A 23,877-nucleotide genomic window follows, 5' to 3' on the forward strand; every position below is an offset into this window, starting at 1 on the left:
CTGGTTTCTCTGTCTGTCTCTCTTCGCTCGTCCCACCACAACCCCACTCTCTTCCCCCATGCACTTGAATTATCTCTGGTCATGTCTAACTTCTTTTACTAAACATTGTGTTTCTGACATTCACCTAATGCTGTTCTCTATACAGAGTGTTAGCTCATGTTTTTATAGTCACATAATATTCCATTGTGTAATTGTGCCATATTAAGTTATACATATTTGATGGGCATCTTTCATTGTCCCCAGTTTTGAACCACTGTGATAAATCTTCCCTGACATTCCTACATATCTTTCAGTGGAAATAAGTATTCATATCCCCTGAGGCTACATCTAGAGGAAATGATATTGAATCATAAGTAGGCATCTGTCTATTGTTTTTCTGTAGAGCAAAATAGTTTTATTATTGTTTGTTTGTTTGTTTGTTTGTTTGGGGGCTACATCCAGCAATTCTCAGGGTTATTTTTGGCTCTGCACTCAGGAATCACTCCTGATGGTGCTTGGGGAATTATATGGGATGTTGGGTATTTGAACCTGAGTTGATCTTTTGCAAGGCAAGTATCCTACTCACTGTACTATCTTTCCCACCCCACAAAGTAGTTTTTATTGAAATAAATTTAGAGAGTTTTGTGAGCAGAGAGCAAGAGAGAGAGAAATACATATTCAAGAGTGAACACAGGCTTCTCCAGAGTGGAAAAAGCCAGTATTTTACCCTTTGTAGATGCGCTGGGAGCTTTCCAAAATAGTTGTAAAATTTAAACCACCCTGGCAGTGTCTGAGGGTTTCTATTGTTCCACATTTCTCTCAATATTTTTATACATTTCCTTTCTGCCATCCTAACAGGGATGTAGCACAATTGTATTATGGATTCAACAAGTTCCCATGACTATAATATTAAACATCTTAGAATATATTCACCTAACATTTCTACTGATTGATTTATTTTACTTTTTTGACATATATTATTCATTTTGCTCATTCTTTAGGGCAAAGATTTACTTTATGAATTTTATATACATACATACATACATACATACATAAAAGTATGTCATTCTTTTTATATATACTTTCATATACTCTTTTTTATGCTTTCATTATAATTCCTTTCTTTGTTGGGTGACTTACAAATTCTCTAAGTCTTTGATTTATTTTTTCACTCTCTCCATATTATCTTAGTACACAATTAAGAATTAAGGAGTTCTTAAATTTAGTGATATTTTCTTTTCTTATCCTTAGAGTCTGTATCTAGTTTAAATATTTTCCCATCTTCAAATCATGAAAGCAATAACACTATTCTCCTGAGGCAGTTTTCTAGAAATCATATTGTTTTACTTTTCCAACTTAGGTCTACAGTCATCCTGAATTAATGTGTATGGTGTGAAATCTGGGCTAAGGTTCATTTCTTTTTAATATGGAAATTGAATTGATTTAATATGAATAGGTCCTTCCAGTATGTAAATTCATATCTTCTACCCTTTAGGAAGTTATTTTGCATTGTTTCTTGATAATCCATCCTTTCTCTGCTGTAGCCTGCCTTTACTCAGATTCAATTTCTCTTGACTTGTTCTCTGACTTCTTTTTTTTTTTTTTGCTCCCCAGGTCTTTTTCCTTTTTTTTTTTTTTGGATTTTACTTTCTGAAAAAAATGCTTCAACTTTATGTCCAACTCCTTGCAATTTCTTTATCTTGCTTTTTATTCTCGGGTATTTTATTTTGTTTTCTTGTAATTATGGTGCAACTCTTATTTCCCTCCTTCTGCTTGTGAATTGTCCTTTTTTGAAGCTAGGTGGAACCATGTCATTACTATCTAACCTTTCACCCTAAAGTAGAGCAGAGACTTAAAGTCCTGGCAGGGGTTCTAAGAGGAATTTTATCTCTGGATGTTCCCCCTCCTCTAGCATTATTCCTGCATTTTCAGATTTCTTCTCGCTCTCTTACTTTTTAAGTCAGTGGGTTCAGCCTTTATACAACTGAGAACTAGCCTCATTCCATGAACCAGCAATTAAAAACCCTGACCAAAGAGCCAGAGTGATAGTATGAGGCCCTAGGTTCTGAACAGGAGGGATCCCATTTTGTAAAGGGCTCCAATTGCAAACCTCTTAACCTTCTCTTTCTCAAGCCTAAATATTCATTTAACACCACCTCAAGACCTCTGGCCATACTAGATAGCCTATCTGTAAAGGACACGAGGGAATGGTAGGAAGGTACCCTAGACAGTAGCTAATTATTTTTAAGATCAACAGAAGCTAGAACCTCCTTATCCCTTCCCTATATAAACTGGCTTGTGACCCAGATGGGGTCACCTCCTGCAGAAAGTGGCCCTGATTGGCCAGCTTGGGGCTTGTTGGTAAACAGAATAAAGTTTTGCTTTGCTTTTTTTCAATTGTGAAGTCTTGTCCTTCAACTCCAGACCCTAGCACTAATATAGCAGGTAGGACATTAGTCTTGCACATAGCCAGCCTGGATTTGATCCCTGGTATCCCATATGGTCCTCTGAGTCTGCCAGGAAAGTTTCCTAAGCACGAAGTCATAAGTAAACCCTGAGCACCACTTGGTGTGGCACAAAACAAAACAAGACGAAATCCCCTGATCAGGGTTGGAGAGATAGAAAGTGATTAAGGCTCTTGACTTGCATGCTGCTGACCCAGGTTTGATCCCTGGCACTACATATGGCCCCCTGCGCCCCACCAGGAGTGATCCCCCTGAGCACAGAGACAGAAATGGCCCCAAAACAAAAACAAAAACAAAACTGCAGGTCCAAATCCCTGAAAAAATTAACACCGAAAAGAAACCCTCCCCCAAGAAGTGTATAATAAGGCTTCCAGGGTTCCTACCTGAGAAACAAGTGAAGAAACTAGAACTAAGTGAAGGGGAAAAATAAACTTCAATGCAACATAGGGATCTACTGATCCCAAGATCACCCCACAGTGCTCCAGTGCTCCAGGGCCCTCCTACTGAAGCTGGGCTACCCTGGGCAGAGGATCTGGTTTCACCTAAGCAGCTAGTTCTCTTCTGATGAAGGAAATAGCTGGAGAGACTCAATTGAACACTGCAACAGAGAAAGTGAAGGCCTCTGTCCACCTAAAAACTCCAAGGTCCAATCCCAGACATGCTCATTGCTACAGAGCAAGCTGGGGGTCCTCCAATCTCTAAGGAATATACCAGGCTCAGCATTTGTCCCTGACACACAAGAACCTTTCTATTATCATCTAGATGATATGGATGCAATACTATTAAAGTGCACTGATGTACAAAGTTGTTGCACCTCACCACCTCCAAAGTGCCATGGCCCTCCACCAATGTTTCTATGTCATCTCTAGTTTGATCTTTACTTCTTCCCATCCTCATTTTCTCACCCCCACTGCTTGTTAACCAGCGTTGTAATCCAAAGCCAATGGTTGGCCAATGGTATGGAACAAAGGACCTTGTTTTATACTGTCTATTCTCTTTTTTGGTCTCTCTGCTCTATAGATGAGTACAATTCATGTTTCCTTCTCCCTCTGAACTATTTCACTTAATGTGATACTCCAAGTTCCCTCCAAACTGCAGTGAACTGAATGATTTCATCTTTTCTTACTGATGCATAATACTCTGGTATATATCTATATAGATATATAGATATAGATATAGATATATAGATATATAGATATACCACAATTTATCTATTCGTCTGTGGTTAGACATTTGGGTTATTTCCATATACTGGATAATCATGAAGATACATATTTTAAGTACATTAGCATGGTGTGGAATATGACTCAAAGAGGTGGAGCATGTGTTTTGTACAAAGAAGTCCTGAATGCTACTGTTGGCATCTCTCTGTCCCCAGAGCATTGCAGGGAGCAACTCCTGAGCACCAGGCCCAGAGTAGCCCCAAGCACAAATAAAATAAGTAACAAGATGCATTAAACATAAAACCTTGACATTCTATGTTAGCATTCCTCTAGTCTTGCTTGAGTGGCCAACAGAGTGGGGCGTAGAAGTTGTGGCAGAACAGAGCCTCAAGGCTTCTTCATCAGCTTCAGTCCAGGAATAAGTCTTGAGTAGAGCCACGGTGTGACCCAAAAAACAAAAAAGGTTTGTATCTCTAAGGGGCCCCAAAACCAAACCTATAATACTACCCACCAAGCCCAATGGAGGTATGTTGGCTGGGCCTGTAAATACCTCTTTAAAGAGTCAGAGTGGTGGCAGAGTACATATGGAGCCACTGTTCACTTGGTCCTGTTCAGAAAGGGGCTGGGCTCTGACCCTGTAGTCCCTGGTTGTGTGTCCAGACACCACTCCACCAATCGGGTGCCTTATCACGAGAACCTCCAACAGCTCCTTTTGAATGTTGATAATAAAGGTATTCAACCTGGGGGCCAGAGTATTACAGTACAGCAGGTAGGGGCAACTTGCCTTTACCCTTGACTGGACAAAGCCCTCTATTCCCAGTACCACATGATACCTCAAGTTCCACCAAAGTGATCCCTGAGTACAAAGCCAAAGAGTAAGGCCCTAAGCACCACCAGGTATGGCCCAAAAAAACAAAAATAAATAAATAAATAATAAATATTCTAATATTATTGGGTTTGTTTGTTTTTTTGTTTTTTTTTTTTTTGTTTTTGGGCCCAAACCCAGCAGTGCTTAGGTGTTACTCCTGGCTGTCTGCTCAGAAATAGCTACCTGGCAGGAACGGGGGCACCATATGGGACACCGGGATTCGAAACCAACACCTTTGGTCCTGGATCGGGATTCGAACCAACCACCTTTGGTCCCTGGATCGGCTGCTTGCAAGGCAAACGCCGCTGCTGCTATCTCTCCGGGCCCCCTAATATTCTATTTTTATCAGTTTTATTTCTCATTGTATATTTATAAATGTGAACTCTTTTTTTTATTTATCCTTTATTTAAACACCGTGATTACAAACATGATTATAGTTGTATGATTACAGTATGTAAAGAACACCCCCTTCACAGTGCAACATTTCCCACCACCAATCTTCCCAGATCTCCCTCCTTAATGTGAACTCTTAATAATAAATAAATAAATAAAATAAATAATAAATAAATAAATAAAGGGACTTGCAACTGTGCTTTTGACCTCACTGACACACACAACAAAACTGAGAGGTGAGTAGCCCAGTTTCTCTTAGAAGCAGTTTTGTTGAAATCTAATTCACAAACAGAAAAGGCCACACATTATAATGCACAATTCTAGTGATTTTTTCTCTTCTCAATTAAACAACTATTGCTACAATCAGTTCTGGATATTGGTGTCCTCCTGCTCCCCTTTAGTTACCACCTTACCCCAACCTTTCTTTCTGTCTTTACCCCCTCCACACACACACACACACACACCACACACACCACACACACACACCCATACTCATCTGCTTTCTGCTCTATGTTATGTATGTTCGAAACATCAATAGAAATGGAACCTCATACTAAGTGGTCTTTGTGTCTGGCTTCTGAGTAGCTACTCTTTATGGTTCCCCCACAATCATTTCTCTCAGCATCAAACAGCATCTGACTACGTGAACACACCACAAATGATTCATCCAGCTGGCAGTTGATGGCCATTTGGTTTGTTTCCACATTTTGACCATTATGAGTAATGTTATGAAAAGTCATGTATTAGGGAACCAGAGTTATAGTACAGCAGATGGGTATTTGTTTTTCGTACAGCCAAACCAAATTTTACCCCAAGACCCCACTGGGAATGATTTTTTTTTTCATTCCTTTTGTTTAATAATTTAATATCATGATTACAAACAAGTTTGTAGTTGGGTTTCAGTCAGAAAAGTAATACCCCCTTCACCCGGTACAACATTCCCACCACCCATGCCCCCCATTACCCTCACTCTCCCAGCCCCTGCCTGTATTCGAGACTGGCATTCTGTTTCTCACCATCTAGGAGTGCAAAGCCAGAACTAAGCCCTGAACACTACTAGCTGTGCCCCTTATCAAAATGAAGAAGAAGAAGAAGAAGAAGAAGAAGAAGAAGAAGAAGAAAGAAGAAGAAGAAGAAGAAGAAAGAAGAAGAAGAAGAAGAAGAAGAAGAAGAAAACATGTAATAGGTTTTGGTGGATACAGGTTTTCATTTTTCTTGTGCATATGCATAAGAATGGAGAGTCCTGTGATGATTCTCATTGAATCTTGGTTAGGGTTTTTTGGTTTGGGTTTTGACCCTAGTGGTGTTCAACGGACCATATGTGGTGCCAGAGATTAAACCTGGAGGCAGTATGCAAGACAAGGACTTCAGTTCCTGTATTATCTCTGGGTAGGCTTGTTTGTTTAGAGGTACAGGCTAGCAGTAGTTGGGGACTACCCCCAGCTTGATGCTCAGAGGACCATACTATGTTGGGCATCAAACCCAGGGCTTCAGCATGAAAAATTTGCATTCTATAACTCTGAGGCATCTCCTTAGCCCTTATGTTGTTGTTGTCTTTAGGGCAGCCCTACTTGTTCTATAAAGTGACTGCAACACTTTACATTTTCACCATCATTGTAGGAGGTTTCGAGTTCCCCCACATTCAAACTTACCATTTATCCCTTTTTATTATAATCCTCACACTGTCATGAAGTATGATCACATAGTGATTTCGATTTGCATTTCCCTAATAGCTAATGATGTTCAGTATCTCTCCATGTGCTTATTGGCCATTTGTTCTTCTTTGCAGAAATGTCTATTTGGTTTCACTGCTATTTTCTATCGAGTTATTTGTGTTTTCACAAAGATGGCAGAGGTTTTATATATTCTAAATACAAGCCATTTATCAGAGATATGATTTGAAAATATTTTCTCCTGTCCTGTGGATGTCTTTTCATTTTTCTTGAATTCCAAGCATCCTTGGAAACACACAGGTATTTTTGTTTTGATCAAGTCCAGCATCTCTATTTGCAATCACCCCATTTTACATATCAAAAAAATGGAGATTTAACACTTTGTCTGAATACATAGACCAGTAACTGAAAAAGAGTCAAACCCAAGTCTGCAGACTGGTGACTCCGTTGGAGATGCCTGAGGACAACACTGAGAAATGGGAATGTGTCTCCTAGCTGACACATGAGATGGTTCCCCAATACCTGAGAAAATTCTCTCTCTTCGCCCTACCTGAGGAGTCAAAAGTGGTCACAGCATCAGACCTTACCTATATCATCAGGTCCAACCCCATCCCAGAAGTTGATACCTACCCCACCATTGGGCCACACAAAAGAGAAACACACACACATTCCTGGATTTTCCATATCTTGGGCCCTGGAGCAGGTAGAGGAATAAAAGAAACCTTCACCCAGGAGCCTTTCACGCAACACAGCTTCTTGCATGGCTTTGTGTCAAGGCCTCCAAAGCAATGCTCAGGTCTCTGGGGGACACAAGCAGACAAACTGAGCCCCACTGTGGAAGCACTGATTCAATGCTCTGCCTGGCTGTGTGTGGCTACTCAGCAGTGCTGGGAGTCAAACCTAGCAGTGTTCTGGGCATACTTATGGCTTTGTGCTCAGGGATAGCTCCTGGCAGTACTGAAGCAGACTATATATGATGCCAGTGATTGAGGGCCAGGTCAACCAGGTGCAAAGCAAGCACCTTACCTGGTGTATGATTTCTCCAGTTTCTGTACAATAATCTCGAGGTTCTTCCAGGGTCCTTTATGCTCCTATTTAATACTTCTCATCTATCACCTCATTTTTCTCCATAAATATTCAATCCTTTAACATATGTATACCAAGCACCTACTTCCTGCAAAGTTCAGAGCTGAGAAAGGGGAGATGAAGGTTTTTTCCTTAGGTGCCCTCTGGAAAGGTGAAGCCATTCTGTCATCAGTCTGGAAGGAGAAATGGGGCACCACAGCACTTCATGATTTGACCTAGGGACTGGCTCCACTATGAAAAGCATTAGGTCAATCAGTGGGATGGATTCTGGGTTTTCTTTTTCTCTGCTCCCATTGAAGATGGGGTCCCACACATTGGAGAAAGAGCTCCAGTCATCTCGAGGGGGCCCTCTTGGGCAGAAAATCTACCTGTCCTATTTCCACACCTAGTAGCCCCTCACTCATTATGTCCCAACCCCAACTACAAGAAGCCCCTGCCATATACTGACTCTACAATTGGTTTCCTGTCAAGGAAGAGGGAGAGTCCCAGCTCATCTTTTGATTATTCATAATTTATGGCTAATTTTCCAGTCAACTCCTTTATTTGTTCAAAAGCCCATCCAGCCTTCAGCATATTCTTCTTGTCTTTGAATTTTATCTCTCTTTTTAATTAAAAATAATAATAATATTCACATAACAAGGCCCAAATTAGGTCATCATCAAAGACTCCTCTTCCCCAGGAGCAGCCCCCATGGATAGGAACGCCAGTTCTATGCTTGTGCCTCCCAACCCCAATCCCCCCCCCACCCCTCTAGCCCCACTGCTCCCCAGCACCACACTGCAGACAGTGTCTGTCACCTCACTCCCCGACCCCTCAGAGGCTGTTTTCTTTCCTCTCTAGCCAGCAGTCTGAGCTCCCAGCTCCTGAAGGCCCAATTTTGTTCTAACATGCTAGAATCTCAGGTTCTAGGCCCAAGTCACAGAGAGGCCAATGCAACCAGCAACTCTATAAGCCCTGGAGGGATTTAGCACAGCTATGTGGCCTGATGACCTCAAACACAAGCCAAGGGTGCTCTGCCACCTTGGCAAAGGATGACAGGCCCATTTATTGAGTACCTGCTGCATGTCAGAGCCTCATCCTTTATCTTCCATCACCCTGCTGAAGGTGCTGCTGAGGAAGTCCCTTTAAATATGAGTCAGATCAGATCCTGTCTCTGAGCAAAACACAGCAAGGGCTTTCTCCTCTCCTGGGTCAAAGTCATAGTTCTGACCATGACCTATGTCCTGGTAGGTGAGATGTATCTCCCCCAATGACACTCCTACCCACACCTACTCCCCATCCACCCCTGCCTCTCCAGTTACCATTCCTGTGCCATGAGAATTCCATGGAGGAACTGGGCATGCTGTCACCTCCTGCAGTGCCTCTGCCTGGAATCTGGAATCCCTCTTCCCACTCTACCCCCTTAGGCCAGTAGTTCTCAACCAGGGACAACTGTATCCCTTCCTCCAGGGACTTTCAACACCAGTTAGGAATGAGTCTCTCAATGCCATGCTGTGGAGAGGATGCTGCTGGCATCTAGTGGGGAGAGGACAGTGATAATCCTGAACATGCAATCAGGCCAGTACTGGGCATACACTGGGCAGGCATAAGGCCAGAGAGACTCAGCAAGCTAGAACAGGAGACCCAGATTTGGGGCTTGGCACCTCACCCAAGCCCTCACATCCTGTTCTTCTGAGCTGGGTGATCTAGGAATTCTGGGAATAGTCTCTGGGTCCTTTCAGGTGTGGCATAGAACAAGAAAAAATGGCAGCAGTGCTGGGCTAGGTCCTACCAGATGCAATGCTGCTCACTGCCTCTGGGTTTCTTTATTATTTGGGGGAAGGGGTGGGGCTACTCCCAGTGATGCTCAGGAGTTACTCCTGTCTCCACACTCAGAAATTACTGTTGATAATGTTCAGGGGACCATATAGGATGTTGGGAATTGAAACCAGATCATGCAAAGCATACACTCTACCCACTATGCTATCACTACAGCCCTCCTTGCCTCTGGGTTTCAACCCTGGACTCCTAGAGCACAGAGACCCTCCTACACTCCAGTTACACCCCTCACTGCCCTGCATGCTGACTCGCTCCTTACAGCAAGAAAGGAGCTCCCGACTTCTCCGCTGGTGGCCTGTGTACCCACACTTGAATGAGGAGCTGATTGAATGAATCAGGCTCACTGTTCGCCAATCTGCAGAATGAGGCTCCATGAGCCCCACGCGTCCTCCTCCAGGTGGTGGTGGGGATGCGCTGTGCTGTCAGGTGTTCCATCTCCCTGCCCCTGGGTCCTCTGACCTGAGGGATCCCAGCTGAGTCCCAGTTCAGCACTGACTATATACCCACATTACCTGAACATACAGTCCCTGGGCCAGCCGACCTCCCAAGACAGGCCAAGAGAGGACCCAAGCCCCAGACCCCTTTCCTCAGCTCCAGCTCACAGGCTTGGATGTCCCCACTGCTCAGCCCTAAGTCAGCATCTCCCGCAGGCCCACTGTGTTTCTCCCCTCCCTCCTGACAGTTCTTCCTAAGCACACACACCCTTATACCTCCTGCGTGCCCATGGGAATCAGTGTTTAGGGAATCTGGCTAGGACAGTCATACAGAAATTGGATTCCAACTCAGACGGGGCCTGAGGCTTCCTCCTTCCTTCTGTGCTCATGAGGCTTTGGACCAGCACAGATATGCAAGGGAGGGACTGGCAAGACCGGGTAAAATGTGAGCACTTCCCAAGGCATCCCTCTGCCCAGGACACCCTTTGCTGCCAACCCCACTGGAAGGGGTAGTGTACCAGGGGCATAGTTTGCTAGGCAGCCCCTTCACACACACCACAACTCCCTGCAACCAAGAGTCAAGGGAATAGGTTCCCCCACATGGAACAGGAACAAACCCCACAAGATCCACAGTGGTCCCCAGCCAAAGAGAATGTGGAACAGCCTCTGCTCCCAGCCTCCCTATTATACGTAAATCTGAACAAAGAGCCAGGGGTATCTTATTTCCACAGAGTACCCCTCCCTGTGTTTCTGTCTACAGGCTCAGCTTCATTCTTGCCACAGAAAGATGTAATGTCCACATTAAAATCCCCACCTAAAGCCTCTTCGCTGCCTGAGCTAACGCCACTTTTATTTTTGCTGCACTTGTTTTGCCTAGGCCTCCCCCAGCTCCTGAGTCTCAGGGAGTCTAGACATACCACTTTGCCGCATAATTTTGCTACCGAGGTTTGTTGTTGTGCCAGACCTCTCAGATGCTCAGACATGGAAGCAAGGGAGGGAAGAAGATAAGAAAGAGAAGGGAGGAAGAAAAGGAAGGAGAGAGAGAAGGAACGGAGGGAAGGAGGGAAGAAGGGAGAGAGGGAAGAAGTGAAGGAGGGAAGGAAAGAAGAGAGGGAGGGAAGAAAGGATAAAAGGAGGGGAAGGGAGAAAGTGGACAAGGGAGGGAAAGGAGGAGAAGGAAGAAAGGGAGGGGGAGGAAGGAAGTAAGGGAGAGAGAGAAGAAGGGAAGGAGGGAGGAAGGAAGGAAGAAAGGGAGGGAGGAAGGAAGTAAGGGAGAGAGAGAAGAAGGGAGGGAGGAAGGGAGGGGGAGGAAGGAAGTAAGGGAGAGAGGAAGGAAGGAAGGAATGGATGGAAGGAAGGAAGGAAGGAAGGAAGGAAGAAAGGGAGGGAGGAAGGGAGGGAGAAAGAGATGGGGAGGGGGGAAGGAAGGAAGGGAGGGAGGAAGGGAGGGGGGAAGGAAGGAAGGAAGGGAGGAAGGGAGGGAGGAAGGAAGGGAGGAAGAGATGGGGAGGGAGGAAGGGAGGGAGGGAGGAAGGGAGGGAGGGAGAGAGGAAGGAAGGAAGGAAGGAAGGAAGGAAGGAAGGAAGGAAGGAAGGAAGGAAGGAAGGAAGGAAGGAAGGAAGGAAGGAAGGAAGGGAGGGAGGGAGGGAGGGAGGGAGAGAAAGGGAAGGAGGGAGGGAGGGAGGGATAGAAGAAGGAAGGAAGGAAGGGAGGGAGGGAGGGAGGGAAGAAGGAAGGAAGGAAGGAAGGGAGGGAGGGAGGGAGGGAGGGAGGGAGGGAAGAAGGAAGGAAGGAAGGAAGGAAGGAAGGAAGGAAGGAAGGAAGGGAGGGAGGGAGGGAGGGAGGGAGGGAGGAAGGAAGGAAGGAAGGAAGGAAGGAAGGAAGGAAGGAAGGAAGGAAGGAAGGAAGGAAGGGAGGGAGGGAGGGAGGGAGGGAGGGAGGGAGGGAGGGAGGAAGGAAGGAAGGAAGGAAGGGAGGGAAGAAGAAAGGAAGGGAGGAAGGAAGGAAGGAAGGAAGGAAGGAAGGAAGGAAGGAAGGAAGGAAGGGAGGGAGGGAGGGAGAGAGGAAGGGAGGAAGGAAGGGAGGGAGGGAGGAAGGGAGGGAGGGAGGAAGGGAGGGAGGGAGGGAGAGAGGAAGGAAGGAAGGAAGGAAGGAAGGAAGGAAGGAAGGAAGGAAGGAAGGAAGGAAGGAAGGAAGGAAGGGAGGGAGGGAGGGAGGGAAGAAGGGAGGGAGGGAGAGAGGAAGGAAGGAAGGGAGGGAGGGAGGGAGGAAGGGAAGAAGGGAGGGAGGGAGGAAGGGAGGGAGGGAGGAAGGGAAGAAGGGAGGGAGGGAGGAAGGGAAGAAGGGAGGGAGGGAGGAAGGGAGGGAGAGAGGAAGGAAGAGAGGGAGGGAGGAATGGAGGGAGGAAGGGAGGGTGGAAGGGAGGGAGTGAGGGAGGGAGAGATGGGGTATGGAGGGAGGGAGGGAAGGGAGAGAGAGGGAAGGATGGAGGGAGGGAGGGAGTAAGAAAGGGAAGATGGAAGTGAAGTTGGGAGGGAAGGAGGGAGCAGGGAATGGCCCAGGTCATGTATATTTCCCTGGCAACTTCTCAGCCTTCACAGCACCACTGAGAACTCTCAATGCTCCTAACCTTCAAGGCAGGTCCCTTGCCACCACATTACAGTTGGAAACACTGAGACTCCGGAGGGAAGAGCAGGCTCTGCTGAGCACAGTTAGAAGCAGCAGCAAGGATCCAGATCTCGGGCCTCCTAATAGTCTGCTGTGCTGAGCCCCTGGGTGTGAGATCCTAATGGGCAGATTCCGCCCACACAGTGATCAGCGCGCAGGAACAGATGCTCACAGGCAAATCAGAGCCGCAGCAGCAGAGGCAGCGGTGAGAGCCGCTCCAGGCACCTCCCGCCCCTCCTGGCTCAGGTGAGGCCTCCGGATATGCGCTGGGAGGAGGCTGCTCTGCCCTGTGCCTGAAGATGCCCCCTCTGCATTCACCTTGGACTCCAGTTCTGGCCTCAGCGCGAGAGGGCTGAGGCCAGCTCCAGTCTCCTATCTGCTACAGTGCCTTGATCACGTCTCTGCCTTCTCTGGCCTCAGTTTCTCTCTCTGTGACACATGAAAGGTGGGCTCTGGTTAAGATGAGGGTTTCTGAACACACCCTCCAACAGGAAAACCTCTGGGCTGTACAGAACACAGAGTGAGCACACTCACCATGTTGAATGCTGGTGTCCTTTGGCCAACAAACTAAGTAAGACACCTTTAAGGTGTGTCTCTCCCCTCCCAGCTGGCCTCATTGCCCTAAAGGAGAAGCCAGTGCAGTGGACAGTCTCTCCAGGGTGCAGCAACCTTGGCTCTCACCTATGTTTCTAGTTGGGATTCTTCCACAGGAAGATTTTTTACCTACCTTCCCCATACTAGACATGGGTGCTAACCCTGACTGTAGCCTCGCTCTCATCTATACCTAAGAAACATAAGGCCCAGAAATTTGCTTGCTCATTGTCATACAGCTCTTTATTGGCAAAGCCAGAATTCCAGCCTAAAAGTGTGAGTTGCCTTTGCTTCCTCAGAAAATCATCCCTGACAAGAGGAACACGTCCCTCCCAACTCCTTCCTAGTTGGCAAAAAATATCCCAGGTGCCAGAGAAAGCTGGCACATGGCTCTGAAAAGCCAGGTTTCCTGGCATGGAAGCTGCCAGAATTCAGGGAAGATGCCAGACTCCAGGAGCACCTCTAGAGGCAGACTCCTGGTGGCCATATGACCCTGAGGAAGCAAGCCATAGTGTTTCCTCACCTACGTGAATGGCCATCGTGACCTTCTTTCCAGGAGCAATGCCAGCCCCCAGCCCCAGCCACCTGCCTGCCTGGAAGGTGGGCCAGAGCCCAGTTGTGCTTAGGCTCAAGTCCTGATGCTCTCCAGATTGAGGTCCACATCTGGCAGGGCTCAGGAGATCTTATGCAGTGCTAAGGATCAAACCAGAGTCAATAGCATTTAAGTACCTTAACCCTCATACTTACTAATTGATCCAGCCTGCTTTAAAGTTTTAAACCCTAATGCTTCATACACTTAGCAAAATGTCTCTATCACAAAAACAAGTTCAAACAAATGGCTTCCATTTCATATGAAAAAAAAAAAATCAGACAGGGACCAGGAAGATAAAACAGCAGAAAGAGTGCTTGCCTTGAACATGGTAGATCCAGGTTCGATTTTTGGCATATGGTCCCCGAGAACTGCGAGGAGTAATTCCTGAGTGCAAAACCAGGAGTAACCCCTAAACACTGCCAGATGTGGCCCAAAAACTAAAAAAAGAAATAAGAAAAGATACAGACAGCTGTATGTCCTATTTATATGAGCCAAGATAAGGAAGCATCCTAAGTGTCTAATAGATAATGGTTACTGAGAGACAGAGACAAATCCTAAGTGTCTAATAGATAATGGTTAGAGAGAGACGGAGACAAAGACAGAGAAAGAGAGACAGAGAAGACAGAGACTAGGGATAGAGGTATGAATAATGAAATACTACTTAGCTATTAAAAAATCAAATTTTCCATTTTTCACAACAGGGATGAGCCTAGAGGGTGTTATGCTAAATGGAATAAGTCAGATGAAGAAATACAAATATGGTTTGATTTCACTCTTGGATGGAAGATAAAAGAAACAAAACCAACAATCGGAATAAAACAAAAACAAACTCACATACAAAAAGCAGACAGGTGAGCCACAGATGGGGAAGGGGGGGTGGGTGAAAGGGGTCCGTTGCTTGGTGATGGACAGAAGGGAGGTTTGTGGGGAACTCACAAGGAGTGGGACAGCTGAAGGATGGCTGCTGTTAGCTGGAAACAGAACATTCTACACCTGATGGATGTTCAACAAAGATACAGCAAAATGCCAACGCTGTTTCTTGCTCACTCTCCCCACTTTGCCAGAAGCCTCTGTGCAGCCACAAGTGTGAGCAGCGGGTGGCACAGAGCCTTCCCTGCCCTCCAACCTGGGCGCCTGCCATCCTCCAGCGAGCTCCTAGTTGGCACACAGGCACCCGAGCCAGATGTTTGCATTTTGTTAAGAGCAGCTTAAATAAATCCTTTAAAACAACAATTCTCAGCCATCAAAGGGATGTTTCTCTTCTGGCTTCATCTCCCTGACATACAAGAGATTTTTTTTTTAAGAAGAAAAGAGGGAGAAAGACAACTGTAAGACAAAATTGAAATGTTGAAAGCACAAGACCACTTTACAAAATGTGTAAAACCTCCAACCTACCTTCACCCTCTGGCTTTTCCAATATAAGGACGAGCCAATGCTCCATAGCCCTTGGCACACACCTGCAACTCCAGAAGGGGAGCTAGCACAGGTGGTGGCCATCTGACAGACTCCCTGGGGTGGAATTTAAAGAGACATTCACGTGGATGCCCTTGGTGAGCTGGAATTCTGCCTCTTCCCTCGCACTCTTCTCTTTTCTCGCACTCTTCTCTTCCCAGTGAACACTTTGCTCAAAGAGTGCTGGAGTGAAGACAAGGCCAACCCACCCTTCCCCCTGCATGGAGGGCCCGGAGGAAGTGTTCTGCTGTCCCCCTAGCAGTCTGGAGGCAGTTCTCCTGGAGGGTAGCACTGTTGACTGCAGTGTACCTGTGAGGCCAAATCCCCTGGAACTGTTCTGGACCCCATGCACACCACCTCCCCAGACCAGCTCACACACCACTGTCTTGGCACAAACGTTTACCACTGCAAGCTGAGAGCCAGATCCTGGGGATTCTGTTGGGCCAGAGTTGTTTACTAGAAGCCCCTGCCAGGTAAGAAGCCACAAGAAGATTCGGGGCAGGAGTAAATAATATAGTGAGTATGGTATTGTGTGAGAAGGAAGCCTCAGGCTCCAAAACCAGGACACTGAAATAAGGCAGCTCTGGAAGCAAATGCTGCTGCAGGAAATTATTTACACAGTGAAAGGGGGTAAAAATGGGTTCAGGAACTTCAACACACAAGCCTTCCATTCCTAAGCGACAGGTAGCTCAGTGGAGGAAGAGAGAATTTTCCTGAGACATGGTTTTTTTATTAGCAAGAACCAGACTACACCCTAGGGTGGAGAACATATACTCAATAGAGTAGAATCCAGTAATCCAACACCAGCTCACACCCTGGGGTGGAAAATGTATACTGAGTAGGGTAGGACCCAGTTAATCCAACACTTGTGTTGCATATGGCCAACTCTTGTTCAATAGCTGGTTCCCCATATGGTCCCCTGAGCACTACCAGAAATGATTTTTGAGTAGAGTTAATAGTTACCCCGAGTACTGCCAAAGATATCCCCAAAAAAGTGTTCAAGAGAGATTCTGGGCTTCTCAAGAGTAGGGAGAGACCAAAGTACACAGCTTTAAAGTGGAGCTACAGAGGCCAGAGAAATAGTATATTTCCTTGCACTTGGCCATTCCAAGTTTGATCTCCAGTATCCCATATGGTCTCCAGAGCCTCCTAGGAGTAGTTTCTGAGCACAAAGCCAGGAGTAACACCCAAGCATCACCAGTGTGGCCCAAAAGCAAAAAATAATGGAGGGGAGATGTAATAGCATGTGTTCAGGTAATATGCACCAAACAGCATGAGTTAGCAACACATGTGTGCTCTTCCTTAGTCCAAATTAGTTTATCTACACTTTTCCAAAACTGCCCCCATGTGAGGTAAGAAATTGCTATGGCATTGTTAAGGAGAAAAGTTTTTTTGTTTTTTGTTTTTTTGACAATCTTCTTCTATGGCCTTATCACAAACTCTTCATTCCTGCTGAATCCTTTCTTGAGGAGGGTTCCTGTCAGCCTTCTGTGGGTCTGTGTTGGTGCCCTATAGAATCTGAAAAGTGTTAAGATCCTGTACCTACAAAATGGGTTCATACAGCTTTAGAGCTACTGACAGAATCACTTCTTTATATCCCAAAATCCATGATTTTATTATGTCCCAAGAACTCATAACCAAGGAGTTCCTCAACTACCTTCCTGCCATCTTTTTTGATTATTATTATTTGGGGGGGGGAGGATTTGGGTCACACCTAGCAGCGCTCAGGGGTTACTCCTGGCTCTATGCTCAGGAATCGCTCCTGGCAGGCTCAGGGGACCATATGGAATGCCGGGATTCGAACCACCGACCTTTTGCATGCAAATGCCTTACCTTCATGCTATCTCTCTGGCCCCCTTCCTGCCATCTTGAGAAGCACAAGTTCACAAGTGGGACAGACTTCCTTATGAGGCTCACAGACCAGTCTGCCTGCAGATAGGAATTATAAACTCAAGAAAGATGGTTTCAAGGGACCTACAAACCGCTGGTAAAACAGAAATCAGGCAGAAATGAAAGGGAAAAGGACACAAGGAATTAAGAGGGTGAGTTTTGTATGTTTAAAACCTTTCTCCTGAAATAGACCACAGTATCTCCTAAGAGACCCAAATTTGTAAGGCACTAGCAGCCTTGAGCCTGAACATGTGTCTCAGTAGCTGAGAGTATGTGTAGTATGGGGGAGACCCTGGGTTCGACCCCCAGAATTGCAAAAAAAAAGAAACAGGGGGGTGGGGAAAGGGTTGCCTGAGTGATTTGAAGTGTGAATGATCAGAGCCTCTGGAAAGTGATGGCACAAATCCCAGAAAGGAGAGAGCTGTGGAGATTAAGCCCCAGCATTTATGAATAATCTCTGCCCCAGTCTCTGGCCAACCCTTCAACAGACATGCTAAGGAAGTCGCCAAAAAACCTGGCTAAGAGGCAAAGAACTGAAGGGAGATTTCAGGGGCTGCCTTACCAAAGGGAGACAGGGCTTGAAGTTGAATTCAGAAAAGGTTTTAAAACATTTTTAATGAACACTCTAGGGTCCACACCTAGAAATCATTTTGTTAAACAGCTGTTTGAGCAATGTCCCATCATATCCTCCAGGCCTCAAGCCTGGAAGCCCTTCCCAAGACAGTTATAGCAGAGGTTATGCATAGTGCAAAGGGGCTGGGAGTTGACTTGGTCCAATCTCTGCATTTCAAGAAAAGGAATCCAAAGCACAGGAAAGAGATTCCTCTGGGATAGATTCCTTTGGAGAATTTAGATCTGTGTAGATTCATTCAGCTTTTGGGTCCCTGGGTGCCATCGGGATCCAGGTGTGTAAAGAGGAAGATGAGGCAGGCTAATGGACAGGAATATTGCTCTTGACTTTCAGGTGATGCAGTGATGTGTCTTGAACCAGTCAGCTTGAGGTTCCTCCCAGGTCTTCTCACCCTTGACCCTCAGCTGAGAGCCATTTCTATCAGACCACAGACCTCTCCAAATGGAGGAAATTAGATAGAAATTGCAACCACCCAGAAGGACCCACGCCAGGGAGGTGACAGGAACCAGCTGCTACCAGTTAACCCTGGGAACGAAGCCAGTCAGATTCCCCATCTCTACTCAGACCCACACATTCAAGGGCCTTGACCTTGGGAATGGCCTTGGAAGTGTTCCTCTTCTATTTAGAAGCTAGGCTTATACCTGTCTACCACCCTCAGAGACCTTTGTGAAAGTTGAAAAAAAACTCCAGAAAAAGCCTCTCAGACAACTAGAACCATAATGAGGTTATTTCTCCCTCTCTGTCTCTCTCTCCTCTCTCTGTCTCTGTCTCTCTGTCTCTTTGTCTCTGCATCTGTCTCTCTGCCTCTCTCTGTATTTCTGTCCTCTCTCTGCCTGTCTGTCTTTCTCTATCTGTTTTTCTGCCTCTCTGTCTCTGTCTCACTATCTCTCTCTCCCTCTCCCTCTCTCTCCCTCTCTTCCACTAAGGTAGGACAGCATGCCTATACTACCTTTATGTCCCTTCTCCTTGGTGCCTAGCCAAGACCCCCCCCCAGGCCAATTGAAAATTGAATTAGGGTTGAGATAGAGAAATGACCTCTTTCTCTGATACTCAAGAAGTGCCTACTCCCCATTGGACTCCTCTTGCCCCTTTTATCCCAGGCTCCTTCAGATACCTCTCCCAAAGCTCCTGATCCTGGTACTAAGGCCCAGAGTCCCCAGCAGCCCCATCTCCCCAACTGTGCCCCCAGACCTTTAGAGCCATCCAGCAGCCTCCCTTTGCCCCACCATGCTGCTATTCTGAGCTGCTCGTAAATCTCCAGGTTTGACTCATTTTTCTTCATAAATCCAGAGCTTCCAGCCTCCTGTTTGATTTGTGTTCTTGAATTATCCATGAAATTTTCAATGGCTCAGCGAACAGTCAAGCAGAGGTGCCCCTCAGCTGCTGCTAGGAGAAGCCACGGGAGGAGGAGATGGGCAATGGGGAGGCATCCATAGTCATGGTCAGGGAGGCCTCTGGAGAGGAGAAAAACAGCCTGAAGGCCCATGGCAGAGAACAGTGATGGGAAGCGCCTGGCCAGGCCCAAAGAAGTCACACAGGAGGTGGGATCAGAGAAGGAAATGGACTTTGCAGAGGTCACACAGCTATTATGAATATCTTTGAAATTCAAATAAGTCTTTGCTGGCATCTTTTTAAATACAGAGAGCATGGAGTGTGTTGAAAATGTGTGGAAGTGTGGAATCAGGTGGGTGTGGGACACAGAGACTTTAGATACATATTTAAAAGCATTCTTTCTCTGATAGCAAATCTGCACAACAAAATGGACTATTGTCCCTCTTTTTGGGGGGATGAAAGGTTTAGTCCATGGCCTGCGGTGCTCAGTGGTCACTTCTTAAGTACTTGGAGGACCATATGTGGTGCTAGAGATTGAACTGGGGTTGACAAGATTCAAAGCAAGTTTCTTAGACTCTGTGCCCTCTCTCCACACTGCTCTCACCCTTGTACAGCTTAGTCAGTGGCCTTGCATGGTCTTGTAACCTCAGCACAATTCCTGTCCAGGTTCACCTGATTTAGTGTAAGCCCTGGGGTAGATGCATGGGATCTCATGTGGGGCTCCAGGTACAACTGTGGCAGAGGCTAGGTGAGAATCTGCCCAACAAGTGCTACTCAGTGGCTGCTTGGACCCAGACTTGTGCTCAGGAAGAGAAAGGGCCCCCAGTGTTCTTCTCCAGTTCCTGGGTCCACTCATCCACTTATCCCCTTCTCCATGAATCTGAGAAACAGCCCCCAATTGCCCCACACATAAGATAGCAAACACAATGGGGGCTCATTCCCCATGGGCTTATGGACATCAGTCAGTCCAACTGTGAGCTGAAATACATCCCCACAAACAGCTCCCTGTGGTCCTGAGGGGTGGGGGGCAGGAGATCTTTTTAATAAAACATACACCAATTGGCACTCCCACCCAGGTTAGGGAAGAGGTGGTGCTCTGCTTAGAAGGAGTACTCTAGTGTGATGCATGCTAGATTAGACCCTGGGAGAGGCACATCTCCCAGCCCACACATATGCACACCCACATGTGCAAACATGCAAACACATGTATGCATCCATCTACATGCATGTGAATATGCATCTATGTAAATCTTTTATACATACAAACACATAGGTATATAAACATATACAAATAGATATGAGCTATTTATATGCACTAACATATATTAATACCAGTGTGTGAAAACTTGCGTGTGAGTGAAATCATGCATGTGTGTATGTGCAATATGCATATGCACACATATACACACAAGCTCGGGGGAGCATTTCATCAACATAGGAGATCAGTTCCTGACAGTAATGCTCCAACCAGATGCCTGTCGCTAGAATATTTATTCATCTCCATCTTCAATTTCTACTACATAGTTCAGACACAAGTGGGGCTGGGTCTTGGAGGGTGGTTGGAGATGAAGTGGAAGAGCCACAGGATGTCCCTGGGGCTGGCAATTGGGGACTCTGCTGAAGGTATTAGAGGCAGTGAGGTGGGCATTTCTGCAGAGGGCACTGCAATGGTAAGCCCCTGGGCTTCACTGTCAGCTCCCCAGGAGGAGGAGATGCAGGTTTGGCACAGCTCCCTCTGCCCTGCTCACTGACCCAGAAATCGGAGAACAATGCTCCACAACTAGCAAGGCTCAGGAAACATTTTAGAGGTGCAAAAAAACAGAGTGTAGGGGAGCCAGATTAATAGCACATTGGTAGGGCATTTGTCTTACACACGGCTGACCCAGGACAGACCTGGTTTGATCCCCAGCATCCAATGTGATCCCCAAGCCAGGAGCAATTTCTGAGTGCATAGCCAGGAATAACCCCTGATCATCACCAGGTGTGGCCCAAAAACAAAAAACCTTCCCCCACAAAAAAGGAAACAGAATGTAGAGACTAGAAGGACACAGAGTTGGGGGTCAAGACATGTCTCCTCCCTTTGGGACACTAGCAAAGGCTCCTTGCAGTTAAAACTCACCCATACTCCAACATCCCTAAAGAAGGCTTTTTCTGGCCACTATCCCCCTTACTCAGAGCCCCTATTCTCTGGCCCACCCAATCTCCCAAGAGCAATACCCAAGTCTTCCATCACTGCCTCTATCATAGCCGGAAGGTCAGCTGGCCTGCTAGTGCCAAGGCAGGGTAGAAAGAAGCTGGCTCATGGATTCCAGTCCAATGGGCATTGCATTCACCAACAATGTGGCCTACAGAAAATTCCTGAATACAAATCTTGCTTCTCCATTTCTACAGAACCACTGCAGAGACAAAGAATCAGATGTTTGTATGATCCCAGAGTGGCAGTGGGCTGGGCTGGCACCAGGTCTCCTAGATTCCAATTCCAGCCACATAGGCCATATGTACCTCATGGGTGAACCAGTGTGCATGCACTGGTTTCCTGGACTACATGAATCAGTCTCCTGGCCCCATGATCTGAATAAAAACAGTCTCTTCCACAGGACCTGGGGCTCATTGGGATCAGATAGACTGTGGGAAGGTCAGTGTTGGCTTGTAGAGTCCAGGCTCTGTCAGCTATGCAGCTTATCAGCACCATACCTTGTCCAGGGTTTATCACCTTTGGGTGCTGCTCTCACATGTGTACATTTCCTGCTCCCACTGGAAGGTCTCAAACCTGAGAAACCTCAGCCTTTGGGTCTTAGCTTTACCACTAATGCTATTTTTCCTCTGGTGGGGTCTGGGAAGAGGGGATCAGGAGGAGGAAAGTGAGGATATCAGATAAGGGAGCAGTGTCCAAAAAAGTCCCCCTGGACCCTGGAGCACTCTGAGATGAGATGCCCCTGGTGCTGACTTTAAAGTCTGCTGCACCCAGCTGTGAGTGCATAATCACAGGCCTCCATGTTCCAACATTCCAACAGAGGAAGAGCAGGAGGAGGAGGAGCAGCAGCCTGGGAGGAAGGAGGGGAGGAAGTCAGTTTTTCAGTTTTTCAGGCTTACCTGATTACTAGGGTCCGGAAGTGGGGAGCCACTGAGACAACTGCCTCCACAAGCCTCTCAAGGAAGATAAAGGTCCATGAAATCAACTTGGAGCCAGGAGGCATCAAGCTTCTGGGCATTGATAGAGGGTAGCCCATCAGTCCTCTGTGTGGGACAGTATGCAGCTTCCTCCACCCAGAAGATCTGAGTGAGCAAGCACCCCCCCCTGCCTGTTAGGGATTCCATTCTGGGGGTATTGAGGGGGTTCATCTGAAAACCCTCAAGATACAGCTAGGTTTCCTCACACTTGATTGCTCTGAAATTTCTCAATGATAAAAAAACCTTCACCAAATGAAGTGTTGTTGTGTTTGTTTCTTTCATCTTTCTCTCTTTAACCAAGGGTTTTGAGCACCTACTTCGAATGGATCATGCTAAACACTCCTACAGCAAAGAAGCAAATTCCCTTGGCCCATGTTAATTTTGGGTAGAGGGGAAAGGGGTCCTCCCATGAGGTTCCCTGGGCACACAAAGAAAATGTTTGGTTTGAGGGTTGGATTTGTTTGTTTGGGTTTGTTTGGTTGCTTGGTTGTTGGGGTTTTGGGGGTGTTTTGTTGTTGTTTTGGTTTGGTTTGGATTTTGGTTTTCTCCTAGAGTGCCCTGTCTGTAAGAAGGTCCCACCATCACCACCACTAGGGTCCGGATGTGGGGAGCTTCTGGGGTAACTTCCTCCACAAGCCTCTCAAGGAAGATAAAGGTCCTGCTCCTCTAGCCTGGCCACTTGTCACCCTATGCAGAGGTGTCAGTCTTGCAGATGAGCAGGCAAGAGCATCTTCACAAGACCAGAACCTAAGGTGGGTAGGAAGTATTTTGAGGACTCTGAGGGGCAGGAGGGAGCCCCACACCAGGCATGGCCACACACTGAGGTATAGATATAGATCTGAGCACCATAGTGATGCCATAGCAGATATGATGCTGCACTGATTCCAACTCCAATCATGGTTCTTGTGCCGCCCTTCCACCTCCTCCTCTGATTTTATTTCTGTCTTTAGGTGCTGGGATGGAATCCAAGGCCTCACAGATAGAAGACAAGTGCTTTACTACTGAGCCATCCTTAGCCCCTCTCTGTCAGGAGGGAGTTTGGAGCCACACCCAGTAGTGCTCAGAGGTTTTCAAAAGCCCTGAGCCATCTCCCTTGTCCCTGCCACCTACTATACCTTATTCTGATATCCACTAAATTCTAGGACATTATTGCTTTTGATCAGTAGCTAACTGATCAAAATTTTAAAAACACTAAGGATGGCTAATACTTGCTAAGCTCTATGCACATAACGCATGCAGTTCTCACCACTGCACATAATGCATCTAATTCTTACACAGTTCTGGAGGTGTTATTTATACGTTCTATTGCATAGATTTGAAAACTATGCCCTGTACCCCACAAGGTCACAACCTTATATCATCATCCATCCACTTCCTTTCAGATGGGGTTGCCTGCCTCATTGACCACCTACGTCAGCATATGTCCAAGAGAAGCAAGCCCCTGCTCTGCCAGGCTGGCTTGAGGCCTGTCTGTGTCTCGTTTCAACTGTGAGTGACAGCAGATGGTGGCTGCTTTATTCTTCTTCCAGATGTACCAGTGTGCCCCAGCTGGGAAGCACAGTGTGGTCTATCCTGGTGCTGCCTGACATCTAGTACCTCCAATTCCCCTCTCTCCCTGGCTCTGGTCAGGGGTGAGACCTGTTTCCTGGGACAGGAACTGGAGCATTGGCCG

General features: G+C 46.6%; 1 protein-coding gene across 1 annotated transcript in view; it reads right to left on the reverse strand.

The window, feature by feature from the left end:
• Window positions 1-19,088: 19,088 nt before the first annotated feature.
• The window catches only part of CCT6B (chaperonin containing TCP1 subunit 6B), an 84,656-nt gene continuing 79,867 nt past the window's right edge, over window positions 19,089-23,877 (reverse strand). Inside the window, 2 exon segments of the mRNA XM_049790027.1 lie at window positions 19,089-19,176; window positions 21,748-21,867. Coding sequence (XP_049645984.1) covers window positions 19,089-19,176; window positions 21,748-21,867 — 208 coding nt within the window.

This window comes from Suncus etruscus, chromosome 1 (assembly GCF_024139225.1).
Source record: "Suncus etruscus isolate mSunEtr1 chromosome 1, mSunEtr1.pri.cur, whole genome shotgun sequence".
Lineage (NCBI taxonomy): Eukaryota > Metazoa > Chordata > Mammalia > Eulipotyphla > Soricidae > Suncus > Suncus etruscus.